General features: G+C 37.4%; 1 protein-coding gene across 1 annotated transcript in view; it reads left to right on the top strand.

The window, feature by feature from the left end:
- ROBO1 (roundabout, axon guidance receptor, homolog 1 (Drosophila)) overlaps positions 1–16,168 on the top strand; it is a gene marked incomplete at both ends in the record, with an annotated part of 99,831 nt that overhangs the window by 67,002 nt on the left and 16,661 nt on the right. Inside the window, 4 exons of the mRNA XM_010286794.1 lie at positions 1,430–1,601; positions 8,912–9,109; positions 12,472–12,498; positions 15,153–15,195. Of these exons, the coding sequence (XP_010285096.1) occupies positions 1,430–1,601; positions 8,912–9,109; positions 12,472–12,498; positions 15,153–15,195 (440 nt within the window). The remainder of the gene's footprint in view (positions 1–1,429; positions 1,602–8,911; positions 9,110–12,471; positions 12,499–15,152; positions 15,196–16,168) is intronic.

Genomic DNA, 16,168 nt, shown 5'->3' with positions numbered 1-16,168 from the left:
TACTGATATTCCTGATAATTATACCACTACTACTACTGACTGAAACAGTCTCTACTTTGTATCGGAATATAAAAATGAAATTCTCTTTGTGTGCTCTGACCTCTCTGCAGCAGCAGTTATGTATATGCTGTGTTGGGATTCTATTTCAAAGGAGCCTAAAATACATTTCAGATCCTCACAGTGTCCCACTAACCTGGTTTCCATCCTTAGCAACCACAGAAGGAAAAAGGGTCTTACAATGTCCTGAAGGTGAAATAAAATTTCCAGTGTCCAGGCGGAAAGGGCTCTACAGAAAGGGCCTTAGCAGTTGGCCTTTATGCGAAACTCTAGCTCACTCACCTGGAAGTCTCCATGGTGGCAGAACTGCGTGAGGGACTAAGAGCAGCTCTCTGGGTACTAAAATCTTTTAGGAGCTCCATGTGCCAAAACTAAAACCTTGCCTACTGTGTACAATCAGCACAGGTTCGGAAATGCTGCTGTTCCCAGAAAAGTTTGCTTCTTGAATTTAACTAATTTAACTTTCTCGATAAATATTCATAGTAGAGCAATACATTTGTGGAAAGGGAATAAAAAGGAAATCAACAGAGAGTCATCTTTTTTTTTAGCAGATCTAGATTAGCTGCTACTTCACTTTTAGCAGCAGTTGCGAGTTCAACCGTACTCTTAGAAGCATTTGCCACATCAATGGTACAGGCCTAAAGAGACAGAAATATGTCATCATACTGTTTCTCCCAACCATTTAATATCACTGATGTAACTTATAAAGTGGTGAATTGAAGTCACTAGACCTGTGTCCTGATCTCAACCAAAAAAATGAGATCTGATATTGTGCTGCTGTGTCTCAATAAAAGATGGCATATTATGTACTCCTTGGCTCTTGCTGCCATTTTAAAAAGAAAATACGTTTGGATTCTAGTGTGACATTGGTTCTCTTGTGACATCATGTGATGAAAGACTTGCCCTTGCATTGGAGTGAAGAAAGCCTTGCTTGACGAATGATTCCCGAATGACAGAATTGCAAACTCATTTAACTGAATTCTCTTTGTTGTATATGTGAGAGACTCTTGGCTATGGGCCTTCCATTATTTGTTCTGCGTTACTAATGCTTTTAGTTTTATTAGCACTGATATCACTGGTTGAACTGTAAATGAATTATGATAAACCCACCAAATAATTTCAGTAGCTGGAGCTGCTCTTTGGAACAAGAAGTATCTTTTCAGTATTCATGGAGTGAGTACTGTATGAATGTACATATGTATGTACAGAACAGCAATCCATGACTGCAGGTGTTAGAGTAGTGACAAATTCTAGATTTCTTTATCTGGCATGATACGTTCCATCAGAAAGGAATGTGTCATCCTTCCTTCTGCTTATCCTTTGGTGCTGAATTTTGAACATTTATGCATATTGTACGCTTACTTCCCTGCAGGTTTGGTGTCTTGGCAATGAAAGTCGATACCATATAAACAAGACGGTAGATGGGTCTACGTTTTCTGTAGTCATCCCCTCCCTAGTTCCTGGTATTCGATATAGCGTGGAAGTGGCAGCAAGTACTGGGGCAGGACCTGGAGTGAAAAGCGATCCCCAGTTTATCCAATTAGGTAAGCCTGCTGGTAATCCTACCTATAGGTTTCAATGATTTTTGTTTGTTTGCTTTTGTCATTTATGGCACCAGAAATACCTTCAAGGCAAGTGAAATAGATAGTGTTACTTGATCTCTGAAATAGCAGGATTTGGCATTTATGGTTTTAAACTTGCCTTGGAACTGCATTCTATAGATGGGATTATAACAACACAGTTTTTTTTTAAATTCCCAATTCAGCAGTGTTATTTGGTTATTGATTTTTCAAAGTGAATTTTCACACTTAAAACTGATGTAATAAAACATGTGGAGGACTATGAATCACTAAGTGTTGGCTCACTTTAGTTTAGGGACATAATTTGTCTTGGTAAGATTTTATCTTTCTTTATGGAAGCAAAAAAGCAAGAGCGTACTAAAATTAGGCACAATAAATATCCAATATGTGTAAAAAATGGTAAATAATCAGAGTACAGGAAAAAGAGATACCCAGATGATGTACAATAATCTTGACCTCCTAACTTGATTTGCATCAAACATCTCTCTGTCATAAATGCAGAGCAGGGGCATTGCTCCTGGATGTATCTACGAGAAATGCATCTTGGCTGTTGGTTAGCTGAAGGTTATTTAAAGTAGCTTTAGGTATAGTCATATGATGCTTTACTAGTATGCCTGTATCAAAATACCTTATGATTACAGTATATAATTGTGAAAGCAAGCTCAGCATGTTGCTTTGGACTTTTATGTCCCGTCTATCTCTGTATCATTAGTAGATCTTCCTTGTTAACTCACTTTTTATATTTAAAAATCTATAATTACTGCGTGTGAAAACAAGACCGAATGACTCATGTATTCTCTGGAAAATTACATGTACATTTCCTTGGCTATTAAAATGAAGGTCATCTTTAACTTGTTTAACTTATACAGGCATATATTCCCAATTGCATTAATAGAGATTGTAGAACAAAATCACACACAGCTTATATGATACTCCATTAATATCTGCAAAACCCTATAGTAATTTGTTGTATTGTTTTTTCCTACAGCTAGCTTCCATTCACAGCTTCCTACAGCCAACTTTCCAGTCAAAGTCAAGCTTGTTCTATATGGCTTAGATTTTCAAAATTTTAAATTAGGGAGTCTTATGAGTGTAAGATAATAGTGTAAGGGATAAATAAAGTGTAAGGGATAACCTCAATGTTCAAAGCAAAAGACTTCATAAACACTTTTTTTTTCCTTTTCTCTGAGGGTAAGCAAATGCTAGATGAAGGTGAATTTTATAATGGAAGTTAATCACTGCAGGGTTTTGGTAAGTGGAAAAAGAAACAAATGAGAATATGTCAGGGTAAGATTTTTGCCGGCCTCTGGCTTCCTGGCCTTTACTGACACTATGATAGAAAGCATGGAGCAATCACACACCTCAGAGGGTGTTCAAATGTGCAAGTCTAGTAGAATTCCATATATTTCCTTGTGGTTAGGGTTTGCTTTCATGGACTGTACCGCTTGCTTCGAATTAAGTGACACGGCCAATTCCACATATGCTGTAGTAAAAATCCCATAATTTGGTTGTTACATGGTAAAGACCTGGAGACAGGAGTCTTGTGGAGATCCATGCCACTAGACACAGCACAAAGAAATAACTAGACAGCGCTGCAGTCCTTTTGGCAACTGCAGGAGCCTGCTGAATATTAGTACTTAAATTTAAGAGGAGTACCCTTTAGTAGCAGAGATAAACCTAAAATCATCAAGGCCGAAGAATGGCTGCAGTTTACCTAACTCCACCCTGTGATACAAGTTCTTCTACAGCCCCCACAAGGAATCACATTCTTAGTTCTTGGATATGCTCCCAGCATGGGGGTGGAGCAGACACTGCAGTTTTCTGGTAGCTCTTCTGAAGAAAGAAAATGAGTTTGTTGATGTCATCAGTTGGCACTTTTCACCAGCAATAAATTATATGGTTACAGAGAGAGGGAAGGGAGGCCAGGGAGGGGGAGGAAAGAGGACTAAGGATGCTACGTTTAGAAGGTTTGAAAGAGTCCTGACTCCATGTACTTATAGGCTCTAGGAACTGTGTGTTTGCCACTGACAACTTCTCCTGACACTGATCCCAACTATTCCTTCCGTAAATCTTTTCCTGATATCTGAATTAGTGCAATCCTTTTTTTAAAAAAAAAAAACTAATTAAGAATTCCGTGAGTGGAAACAAGATACACTATGTGATTTAGATGCTCACTTTTTTTAAGAACTTTTCATTGAAATGAAATGTCTATCTCCTTATAATGTGTTTTTCTTACAAAAAATGTAAGACTAAGTTGTGGCTGGCTCTGGCCATCCAAAGAAGAGGTGTTTTTTTCCCCAGTATAGCCTACTCTCTTGCACAGCGACCTCACATTTGAGTCTGTGTGCTGTGCAGGATGCTCCCAGATTTGTGACTGTGAGAAATGCCTGGGCCGAGTTTTAGCGGGCTGTGTGACAGGAGGAAGCTTCACCTTTCGGAGCCCACCTTCCAGAACAAAAGGGGAGGACAGGAGAAATTGGATTCTCTAAGAGCTGAGGCGTGCAATCACAGTCCCATGCATCAGCTGAGCTGTGATAACTGACCTTGTGCACGCACTTAACCTGTTAGAAAGACAGGTACAAATTGTGAGCTCAAAGCTCCTTCATTTTCCACGTCTCAGCTGACATGAAGCAGCTGACTGAGCTGCAGTACCCCAGACTTCCCGTGCCACCAGGGACAAGCCAACAATATACATGGTTCCTATTCAAAAATCACCTTTCAGTGTTTAAAATCATGAGATCAACTGAAAAATCATGCATCTTTTTAAAACGCTCCCCTTGGGGCTTCTGAATTTTCCTCTTGGCTTTTGAATGACCTTATAAAGTGTTCTGTGGAATTCCAAGGGCTGGAATACCATTTGTTTGTTAGTTTTAAAAGAAAAGTTGATATTTTACGTAAAGACTGAAAAAGCTTTGGTGTTAAGGAAAAAAAAATTGTATTTCATGAGAGCTAGCCACAGCTCACCAAATCCACAGAATTTTTATAGCACGTTTTTTCTTGTCACACATGTAACTTCAGGACATTGGTTACAACACTGTTCTGTACAGAAAGGTGACAACTATCACAACAAATTGTATTTTTTGCTGATCTCTAGCACAACATTTGTACTGTGATGAGATACTACCTATGATAGTTTAGCAGTGTTACCTATGCTTGTTGGCAAATAAGTAGTGAAATTCGAATGTATTGCAAGATATTTTGTTCAGGGTACCATCTCTGAGAAGCCCCGTAACTGCAGTTAATGTTACTCATAACATATCATTTGTGTGAATATATGGTATGCGGTTATTTAGTAAGAGATGTCTGCACAATTATTATAAACGTTGAGTGCATTATTCAACCAGTGGATGTCTCAAGTGTACAAAACACAAGAAAGTCTCACTGAATCTTTATTGTTCTAATTGCTTCATTTAGGCGATGTGATTTGTGAACCTGCTAGCATGCCTTCAGGGATATTATTCTGTCAGCCCTTCAAGTAATTCTAGTATGATAGTTGTAAGGGCTTTTTTGTTGATATTTTTGTCTTGTGGCCTGCAAATGACTTGAAGAAAGTGGTCTCTTTGTTTTTCCCTCACAGCAAGCCCTTCCAAACTAGTTCAGTGCTGTCTCCTCACAAACAGTATGCTATTAAGATTGAAGTTCAAAAATTATATTTTTCCAGTTTTGGAAACGCACATAACTAGAAAGGAGATAGACCAGCATATTCTTAACCTGGTAATATTTTACCAAATAATTTTCATATTGCATCATGCACATATATTTGAGGAAACACTCAGACATTATGTTATAAATTCCAGGCATTTTGCAAGTTTTGAATTGCCAGAATTAGCTATGTCAACAAAACTTAGATCTTCCTACTTATTGTTTATACATTTTGTATACTAAATGAGACAGGCATGTGGAAACGTACCGTTCCATAAATTTTCCATGTACAGGGCAAAGTTAAGGTTGCTTGCACACCTGTGAACCTGGAATTCCCTGTGTTTTTGGAATCTTTGGCATGCCAATCTTAATGTACATTAATCTTTTATTTAACATTTAACAATTTAAATGTTAGTTTTTACATTATTATTATTTACATGAATATTTAACATTAGAGAATTAGAGATCCCAGTTCTTCTTGATGTAAATTCTAATTAGTTTTCATTGAAGTTTGAAACTTGGAGCTTCAAGACAGAGCGGGTAGCTTGTGAGTAATAGCCATAGCAACATCATCTGTGATTAAAAAGAAGGCTCTTCTTTTGGGGTAGAAGAAGAAGGGATGAGTCACTGCGATAATATGCTGGTTTCAGGGAGTTGTAAGATCAGCCTGCTCCAACAACTCTGAGGCATTTTCATGTACGTTGAATGCTGCGGCTGCTGCTCTGGCAGTAAGATGTGCTTTGCTGTAGAATGTTTATGTTCACTTATTATTTGGCACATCTTCTTGAGGAGTGCAAGCAGAAACAGGAATGTTGATTATGAACTGTTTATATCTCAGTCAAAGCTTCAAGAAATTTCCTGGAATGAAGAAAAAGTACTTTTTTAGTTCAAGAGCTTTTTTTCCCCTCACTGATCACTCAGAATCTCACAGGACTATTCTGGAGAGGGAAGATGCCCTTCTCAAAGAAAGGCTTCCAAGGTACTGTTCCTGGAAATCTTTAGTAATGAGGGGTTCACCAGATTTCATTCCCTTTACTTTCTATTTAGCTTACTTTCTATTTTTGAATTATAAGAGGAGCAGGACGTGGGTCAAATGTAGCCTCTTGAAAGCCCTTCCATCTTCTTTTCTATCGTGCTGTTTATATGACTGTACATGAACACATACACATTTTTCTCTTCACTGTATGTGTGAATATATACCAGCTAATTTACTGTAATGGCTGTAACAGTCCACCCATGTACCATGTGCCATAAGCCTAGTTTCTTAAAAGCAAACATATTATTATGCTGTTCTTATGCTTGCAATGGCTAGCAAAATAATACCATGAAATGAATCTTAATTAAAAATTAGAACAATAAATGTTCAAAGAGATTCTTCAGTATTTTGTAATCTTTGGACATGCATCGACTGAGCAATGCAAAATGTTTGTATATATAAAAGTACTGTCCTTCTGTATAGCTGAATTGTTGACATGTTTAAAAAACATTCTTATTTGGCTTTTGAGTTTGTGATTTTTTTCCCCTGGATTTATTGCTTTAAATACGTATTTGAAGAATTAGAGAAAAAATATTTATCAGTCTTCTAAATTTATTCAGGACCATAGGTTCTCCAGAAATCTTTTGTTATATTCCGTTAAGATGTATAAGGTAGTGTAGCTGTTTGAAAATGTAGAAATAGTAGGCTTACTCATTTTGAAGAGGGACTGATGATGCAAGTTTTCATATCTTAATATGGCCTCAGCTGCAAAGAGACAAAAGATGAGATAGCGAGTGACAGATTTAATTCATTGGTCACAGTATACTTCATACGTTTAGGCCCATCTGGCCACTTGTGTGGAACTTCACTTGGCTGTCTCCATAAAATCTGAAGCAACCCATCTTAACCTTGCACAAATAGGCGTGAAATCTATAAACCCAGCAGACACAAAGGGTGTATTAGTAAGAAAAGAATGAGTCTCCCTGGTGAACTTTCAGACTAGGCAGTGCACTTAGGATCACAGAAGATAAAGGGGTCTGAAATATGAAATAGAATTTCCAACAAGGTAGCAGTCAAAGGCAGTGGTGATTCCTTGGAAAAATAGGTATTTGATCTTGTTGTTGCGAAAACTAAAATCTGGAATTCTTCACTGGAAGAAGCTGTTACTAATGTAACCATTTCCCATTCAAAAAGGTATCCTTTTCCGGAGGAGGTTTGTTACTTGTATGATTAGTTGTGATTCCATCTCCTGTTTGTATTAGAGTTTCTTATATTTTATGTTGCCTTATTTTGGCATAATGCAAGACATGTCATCATTAAAAAAAAAAGAAAAATCTATTCACTGCTTAGTCCACAGGGAAAAGGTATTGTTTTTTAAGTAAATAGGTTTTCATTTCTCATCTAATTTATATTAACAGAATTAATAACAGCACCTTTCTCCTTAAAACACTAATCTCTCATTCTGAATCTGATGTCACTACCCATAGTAAAAAGCAACTGACTGTTGGATTTACACAAGAGTAAAAATGGGTATTTCAAAGACTAAGCTGTGGAATGTGTAAAGCAATATCCGCTCTGAGTAAAGGTTTCAAATTCTTGCCCTCACCCTGTGCAGTAATGAAATTTCCAGTAAGCACTCACTGTAGTGGTAAAAAAATCAGGAAGGGAGTATTTTGTCTTTGAGTTGCTTCATTTCAGTTAGAAAGATCTGGTCACTGACTGAATATTCTTACTGCTGTTCCTAGAAGGTTCTTTCAAAGGTTCAACACAGAAAGAGCAGAAAAGAGTGATTCTTACATGTACTTTCTCTATTAAAAAAAATCAAAAGTGTGTGGAAAAATACATGGTTTTGATTCTTATGTGGGGTATTTAAGGAAAAACTGGTTTTGAAAAAGACTGCTTGTCCAGTAATAACGAGGCTGCTTGACTATTTTTACTAATTCATAACTCTGGTTTTAGTTATCCTTTAGCTTTTTCATCCACATCAAGAGGGCAGGATTGGTTATATCGTGCTTTTACTTCTTTACATACTTTTAAATATTCAGTCTTTTTCAACTGAGGTCAAACTGAGAGACTGCAAAGACTACATTAAACTCTGTAATACAAGATTTAAGTCATCACTCAGGAACTGCTAGGTTAAAATGTATTCCTCTATCAACCTCCTGTGAATGTACTTTGAATTTGTAATTTTTCTGTGATTTTCAGTTATGAGAGTGGATGTTTGGGTAGCTGACTTCTACCCGTTCGTGAAACTCCAAGAACAGACTACGCATGTTTCATACTTGAGCTTTCTGTTATTTACTGTGTCCTTTTCTGACTTTCTGAATAATTTTCTGAAGCTGGTGTTGTTTTAGTAAAATAGAAATTAAAAAAAAACCAGCAGACCCCAAGTTTGACATTTATGAGCCTAACTTTCTATTTGTGTGCCTAGTGGCCTGATTTTAGTGTAAACAAACAAAAGTCAGTGAAGTTGGAGGTACCTGTCTTGTATGGAAAACAAATCATTTCTGTCTAGACCTGTGAAAAGAGATTTTGAAGAGCAGTCTTAAGGACTTTACCTTGAAAAAGTGGACTACGGTTATGTCAGTTCTTTTCATGCTGCCTTTTACAGTCACTCATTCAAATTAATTGGCTATTTTGGATGTGCTCTTTTCAGATTCTCATGGAAACCCCGTGTCTTCAGAAGATCAAGTCAGTTTAGCCCAGCAGATATCTGATGTAGTAAAGCAGCCTGCCTTTATTGCTGGAATTGGTGCAGCCTGTTGGATTATCCTTATGGTCTTCAGCATCTGGTTATATCGCCACAGGAAGAAGCGAAATGGACTCACTAGTACTTACGCTGGTATCAGAAAAGGTGCCGTATTATATATTTCAGTCCGCTGGCTGCTGAATGCCTGTTTACTGGCTGTTTACTTTATCATCAGTCTCTTGTTCTTCTAAGACTCGATGCAGGAATTATCAAATTACTTCAATACTTTCAGGAAGCGTGGATCAGGAGCCAATGCAGAAAGCAGCAATATTTACATAACGTGTTAAACCTGGCTTTAAAGCATAAGCCTTTAGCAAAATACCTAGACTAGCTTTTCATAAAGATACTCCTACAAATGAGAAGTGTAAAGATGGATTTAAGGCTGGGAGCTTCCCGTATGCCCTTGCTACCTGACGCTGTACCATCTGAAAAGGAGCCAAGTGGACGGTAGTTCATTGTCCCTCCTGTTCGGTCCTTTGCTTGCTGCTAAGAATACTAACAGTGGTGTACATTACAGTAGCGCTTTTGGTGCGTGTACTCGAATTTCCTTGTGTTCTGGGGGAATGTGGTGAAGTGGCTGTTTGCAAAAGCACAACAGTCAATAATACTTCCCAAGACTCTCTCATAAATGCTGTTGTGACACCCTTCGTTGGGACTGAATTCTGGGGCTATCGCATCTTGCATCTGCATTCGATTAGAGTGGCAGCTGTGGGACTAACTTAAAGCACTCTTCGTTTTCATGTTATTGATACCTTTTATATCAGATTGTCGGTGGGCAAGCAGTGCTTTACAGTATACTCTGTGACAAACAAAACTAGAATCTCTACCTGGAAGATCTTCTGGAACAAAAACTTGATTTCTCCTGATTCAATAATCTTTTGATTAAGCCCCAAAGTTAAAACTGAATTCAATAAGCTACAGTTCCTTACATCTCAAAGCAGTACTTCATAGGCACTCATGGAGTAAGAACGGTAAATTCTGGAATGAACCAGAAAATGGGAGATCCTGCTTGTAAAGGAATTGAGGGAGAATGTTTAATATTTGACGATCAAAAGATAGACCTAGGCTTAAAAGGTGCACACGTGTGTATGAAAGTTGTCATGAGATTACGTTCTTTAGTCGCTTCAAGAATGAATGTGCGATGGGCAAGACAGGCAAATATAACACAAATGTTTTCCAACAGTAGCAGTGTGTTGCTATGACAAAGCAGCAGTGCTAAAAATAGGACTGAGTGAGTGGAAACAGGGAAATAGTTCTGGAGTGTTGCAGCCTTTAGGTGTCCCTCCATGCTATTAAAGTATCGGTGCTCGCGGTAGGCTTCAGGCACAGTGGTTATACCACAGAAATCAGGTATGAACGTCACCTTTGATTTTGTTCTGCTAGGATTTCTTAGATAAGACAGACCCTGACATATTGCTGCATTGACCTGCTCTGTTTTGTTTTACTAATAGCATGCTGCCATACTGCCTTTCTACAGTTCTATCAAACTAACATCACTGTGCTTTCAGCAGTACCTATGATTAAGCAAAAGGCATACAATTTGTCCTTAAAAATGGTTACTTTAACGATATCAGCTATTGTCCAAAACAGCTGTGTTTTTCAATATCTGTAAAAATATCTTTTGTGTAATTTGATGAGGGGTTCAATGAAAACATACAGAAGAGTAGGGTCTGCATTTCCATTATAAAGTATTCTTCAAGAAAAAAAGCCATCTTTAGTGAAATGCAAATTGCAAAGTAGTTTGCCACTCTGCAGTGCATCAAGTCATCACCACAAGCCCAAACTTTCTTCAGTCTTGCATTTATTTATTTATTTTTGTATTTAGCTTCAGGCCTGACAGCTGTTAAAATACTTCACTACTCCCACACACACATATTGTACTAGCACTCTTACACACTCAGAAGGCTTTATTAATAGAAGCGCTGAGAATTAAGTTGTGATAAAGATTTCATTTAGTTGAACCTCTGTTCATCTGTCCCTCAGTTCCTTAAGAAACTAAACTAGATTTAGTAGTTAAACCACAGGACAGTAATGAGACAGTAGTTTAAGATTTCTTTTTCATGTCCTTGTGGTTGCAAATTAATTTTGAGACACTTGATTCTCTTTTGAATAGCTCCGCTTTAAATGCACCTTCTATTTTAATGAAAGCTTGTTGCTATGGTTCTATATCTTTGAATGTAGCTAAATTAAACTCGACTGTGTGAAAAGGCCTAGCTCAAAAAAAATACAATGGAATTCCCAAGATAAAGAGCTGTGCCATAAATGAAGCCTGAAATGGGCAAATGCTTAGAGGTTTTTCATTTTTTGCTTAGTGTCATATCCCTGGAAATAAATTGGCTTGGTAAAAGGGGGAGAAACTACAGTATATCCTAAGTTATAACAAGACACTCTGGACTCCCCCCAAACATCAGAGTTACTGTAAAAATTAGATTAAGCATTTGTTCACTTAGCCAGAACCTTTTCTTTCTGTGCCAGGTTTGCTAATCAAATTCTGTCTCAAGGCTACCTTTAGTGAATATTTTATTGTTTTTCTTAGATTTCTCTTTGCTCTCAGTAGATGGAAAAGGGCAACGTTAGCCTTAGCCTGCCCATCAGTGATAGAAAAACTATACTGCCTTGTCAACAGGAGGGGGAGCATGTGCTAATAGGAAGAGCAGATGCTGGTGCTCTGTATTTGGATTAGAGATCCTATTGATCCAAAGAGGATTTATAGTAGCTGTGAGAGTGAAGATTGTCAAGCAATGTCATTGTTCTGTTGTTAACCTTTCCCTCTTAAAGCCGAAGGTTGAAAGGTAGAAAGGGGTTACATCTACAGAGATCTTTTGCCCTTTTTGGTGATTATTTAAGGAAGAAGGATAATAACTCTGTTTAACAGTCTCATCTATGAAAACAAAAATTAATTGCTGCAGTAGATTTTAGTGCCTTTATTACAGTGAGAGTTGGTGCTGTTCTTGATTCAGAGACCGTAAAACAGCAGTTCTCTTTGTTCCTTTATATGATTATTATTTCCTTACTGAATACTTAAGTGTGCCTGTTAGTTCGGCGTAATGAGCATTTACTTAGTGAACTGCAGATAAGATTCAATAGAACCTTGATAAGGCTTTGTTCAGGAATTTTTCATACTGCATTCTAAAATGATTAACAGTGTGGGGGTTTTGTTTGTGCTAGGATTTTCAGAAAAACTTAAAATACCAAACTGAGGGGTATTTGAAAGGCTGAACCACAGTCCGGTCCCCTCAGGAGCACAACAGCACATCAAGCTTTTTTTTCAGACTGGTACCTGCAGAGACAAGCTTCTTTCTGAATCACAAATTTAATTTTATTTCTATATCAATGTGACTGAACTTCTGGTTAGTTATATACATTTGTTTTATGTTCAGCTGTCTGCTAGATTTATACTAATGTGGTATGTTTCCCTTTCTCTCTTCAGCTTAATAACCAGTTTGTATTTTGTTTTGATTTTTCAGTCCCGTCTTTTACCTTCACACCAACAGGTATATATTTGCACTTTTCCCCCCTTCTTTGTTACTTTAGCATGTGTTTGTGGTACTGTTTCTCTTTTTCTGACATAACCAGCCCAGCTGTTCTGAAAGTTTTTAAACAATTTCATTAATGACAGGTATCATTATTTTGTTCTCTGTGTAGTGTATATTTATTTGCTTTGTAGCTGACACTTTTTTTCCATTTGTGTGTACCATTTTGTAGCATACCATTTGATGCAAGCATACAATTTTGTAGCATGATCCCATCAGTTTGTATAGCCTGGGCTCTCTTCTTGCATTGCGATGGAATAGTGTGGCCTTCTGCATCTAGCAATGCTTTTGATGAAGGACGAATTGACTTAGCAGAGCCCAGATGCTGACTTGAAAAGGATTCAGTGGGATTATAGGTGGTGAAACATTTGCTTCTTTTCTTTACTCTGAATCTGCATTGAACCAGTGGCCTAGGATTTGCCTGCTTTGGAAGATACAAAAAATCAAAGTGTTATATCAGTTAGATTTCTTTGTTTGCTGCCTCAAACTGTATCCGTGCTATGAAATTTAAAAGCAATCATCCCATTCTACATAAACAAAGGTGCATTTCAAATTCAGGGAGGGTTTAAAATCTTCTTCTATTTCTTTTTGCTGGGAAATGTAGAAAATATGACTGTGCCATAAACTGCACCATAGCCCACCAAAGTCCCTGAGAGCCTTTCTGTTCTGTAGAGCTGGCCTTCAGTCTGTCCCAGAGTCTGTCAGCTCAGCAGCCCTTCCTCAACAGTAGATACACTTCAACCCATTCAGTACCCACCGGCATACCGCATACGTTACTTTCAGCTACAGCCTGGGTGAACAGACAAGGTTGTTTCTTCCTCCTTTATTCTAAATCCCCTGTTTTCACAAGAGGTCTATGAGACTTGCAGGAGATGTATATCCAGGCAGGGTAAGAACCACCTGCACACTCACGTTAGCAGGGCATATTAGCTCAAAATCGGCAATTTGGCCTCTGGGCAGCAGTTGAGTTACATCCTTCCAAGTCGGACCGCAGATGAAGCAATCTCATGTCTCTCTGCATTCATCCGCATTGACCTAATTGTAATGGGTTACGTTCTTATGCACGTGCTTTTCATCACACTGAATAGCATCTTGTTTCAAAAGTCATCCTATCGTGTTCAGTGGAGTTGCTTACTGTTTGGCATGAGTCAGAGTGGCCCTTAATGTTTCTGAAATCCTTTGAGATCCACAGTGGAGACTAATTAAAACTATTATTATTTTGCTCTTACTTTAATTGGCTTGACAGAGGGCTTCCATTGCAATCACAATTGTAGCATGCTACTGAGATTCTGCAGAGATTGGTAGGTTAGCTAACATATATTTAGATTCTTAACACTAAAAGAAAATACGAGGGCTCCATAAGATACGTCAGCTGCAAAAGAAATAGAGCTGTGATTTTTAGAGAAGAAATTGGAAACAACACAAAGTATGTAAGACATTTAAAGCAAAAAAAAAAAATCCTTTTTCAATCCAGGATCCCAGTCATTAGTTCCATTGACTTGAAATGGAACCAGACCCTCTTTAGCATTACCTGTAGTAAAAGACTTACCTGTAGCAATGCATCTTACATTTTAATCCTGTTATTGTAATCACTGCCAGCATTTATCTCTCTCTTACAGACTCCCAGTTTGGAGTTCTTCTAAAGAGCAGAATTTGGCTGCTTTTTTCCCAACACATTCCTAGTTGGAAAACATAGAATCCGTCAGCATTTGCAGTGAGGCAATCTCCTTAACCCTTTGCCAAACCCAATGCAAACCTGCAGAATTTATAGCCCTGTTTCTTCTTGGATGTTTGCATCCTAGAAACTAACTTTTCAATCATGATGCTGCCTGTGAAGGATACGCAATCCATGCCAACAAATAAATCCATAAGGACATCCACTTGTTTGATGTGCGGTGCTTCTGAAATGCTAGCAAAACTGTTCCTTCTAATTTAGGAAATATTCTTTCTGCCAGACATTTTTTACCAAGATTTGTACATTTAAATTTTTACATAAATAAGTATCATTAATAAATCTAATTGTAAAATGTTATAAAATGTGAAGCTTCTGTGGACTTTTAGAGTGTGCTTGTTCCATGAATATAGTGCAGTAACATTCAGAAAGAGCATGTGTTTTTGCATTAGGCTCAGCTGTAATGAGCCATTGTTTACATTGGAAGAAATGTCTGTTACAGAATCTCGATACCTCTTTAATCTTAACAAAATAATAAGGTAGAGCAAAGCTTTAACGTCTAGCCATTCATGAAATAAATATATGACCTAAATTCTTCCACAGAGTAACTCCACTGAAGTCAGCAGAGTTATTATGTTAAGGATAAGTTCAACCTGATGTATGGCTTCCTGCTTTCTTAAGCGATACGTGTGTGTTTTTCAGAACAGAACTGAAATATAAAACTTTGTTGGAGCTAAGACTAGCAGTTATCAAGCAACACGAGTATTATGTATAAACTTGCATTTGAAGGAAGAGCTTGCAGAATGGGATTCAGAATTAATGTATAAACAATGCACGTTTATTGTCTTAGCTAAAATGAAACAAAGGCGAATTTAATACTGCTATTGAAGGAGTCTTTTATGATTTTTAAATTATTTCCTTTTTTCATTTTTAACTATTTCAGTAACGTATCAGAGAGGAGGAGAGGCCGTAAGCAGTGGAGGCAGGTAATTATGTGCTTTATTTTTAAAGCTATAAGTCATGTGCAACTAAATTGAAGGATGCTAGGAGTACAGTTGTCCTTGTAAGTGATGGTAGAATAATCACTTGTAAAGATCTGTTTTAATTTATTATATTAATGTACATTTTGACCATATATTTTTCTGTTTAGAAGGAGGATATCTGGTTTGAATTTGTAGGTTGATTTCCAAAGAATGGGTTGTAATATTTTCAGCTTTGTTAACCTGTAAAAACTGCATCACAAAAAAAAAGCAGCAGAGGGAGCACTTTAACTTCAAAATAAAGACCTGGCTGATTAAGGGAGTAAAAGTAATTAAGTTGTGGCATTTATGAAGATTAAGAAATATAGCTGGCTCACAAACACTGCAAAGAAAGACAACGTTTATTGGAAAAAATTGCTGAAGACATAAACAGCTTATAAGGTGACTTTTTAAGAAAAAAATCTAGCTATGAATGCAGAACAGTTAAAGCATCACTTAAAAGAGATGGGGCACTGAAGGAAAGGGAAATAAGGTAGGCTTTAAATTTAAAGCCCCCTGCTTTCAGAACCTAGCCCATTCCAGATTGAGGATTTAATGTACTGGGTTTACATTATTACTTAATGAATGACAGTGGACAAACCAGTAATTCACATTTCCTGTGTAGAGGTAGAGTTTTCTTCAGGAGGCAAAATACCTGTTTTAGCAAAAAGGCAGGTCAAAGCAGTGTCACTTTAGTAGCACACCTTTTTTTTTTCTAGGTCACATTCAAGCATGCCTTTTTATAAGCATCTCAGTTAAAGATTTGGCATGACGCTGAAATAAACTCTAAAATTTCAGAGAGCGTCTGGGTGATAAATTCCTATATCAATTCCTGTTTCACAAGTGGCATCTTGTGGTTCCTAATTTGCAAGACTGTACAAAAATTCAGTAATAGTAAAGATTAGGCATCAAATTAAACATTCCCGATCTACTGGAATGC

The sequence above is a fragment of the Phaethon lepturus genome, unplaced genomic scaffold (genome assembly GCF_000687285.1).
Source record: "Phaethon lepturus isolate BGI_N335 unplaced genomic scaffold, ASM68728v1 scaffold12075, whole genome shotgun sequence".
Lineage (NCBI taxonomy): Eukaryota > Metazoa > Chordata > Aves > Phaethontiformes > Phaethontidae > Phaethon > Phaethon lepturus.
Note: the sequence above shows the minus strand (reverse complement) of the source record. Positions and strands in the feature narration are given on the sequence as shown.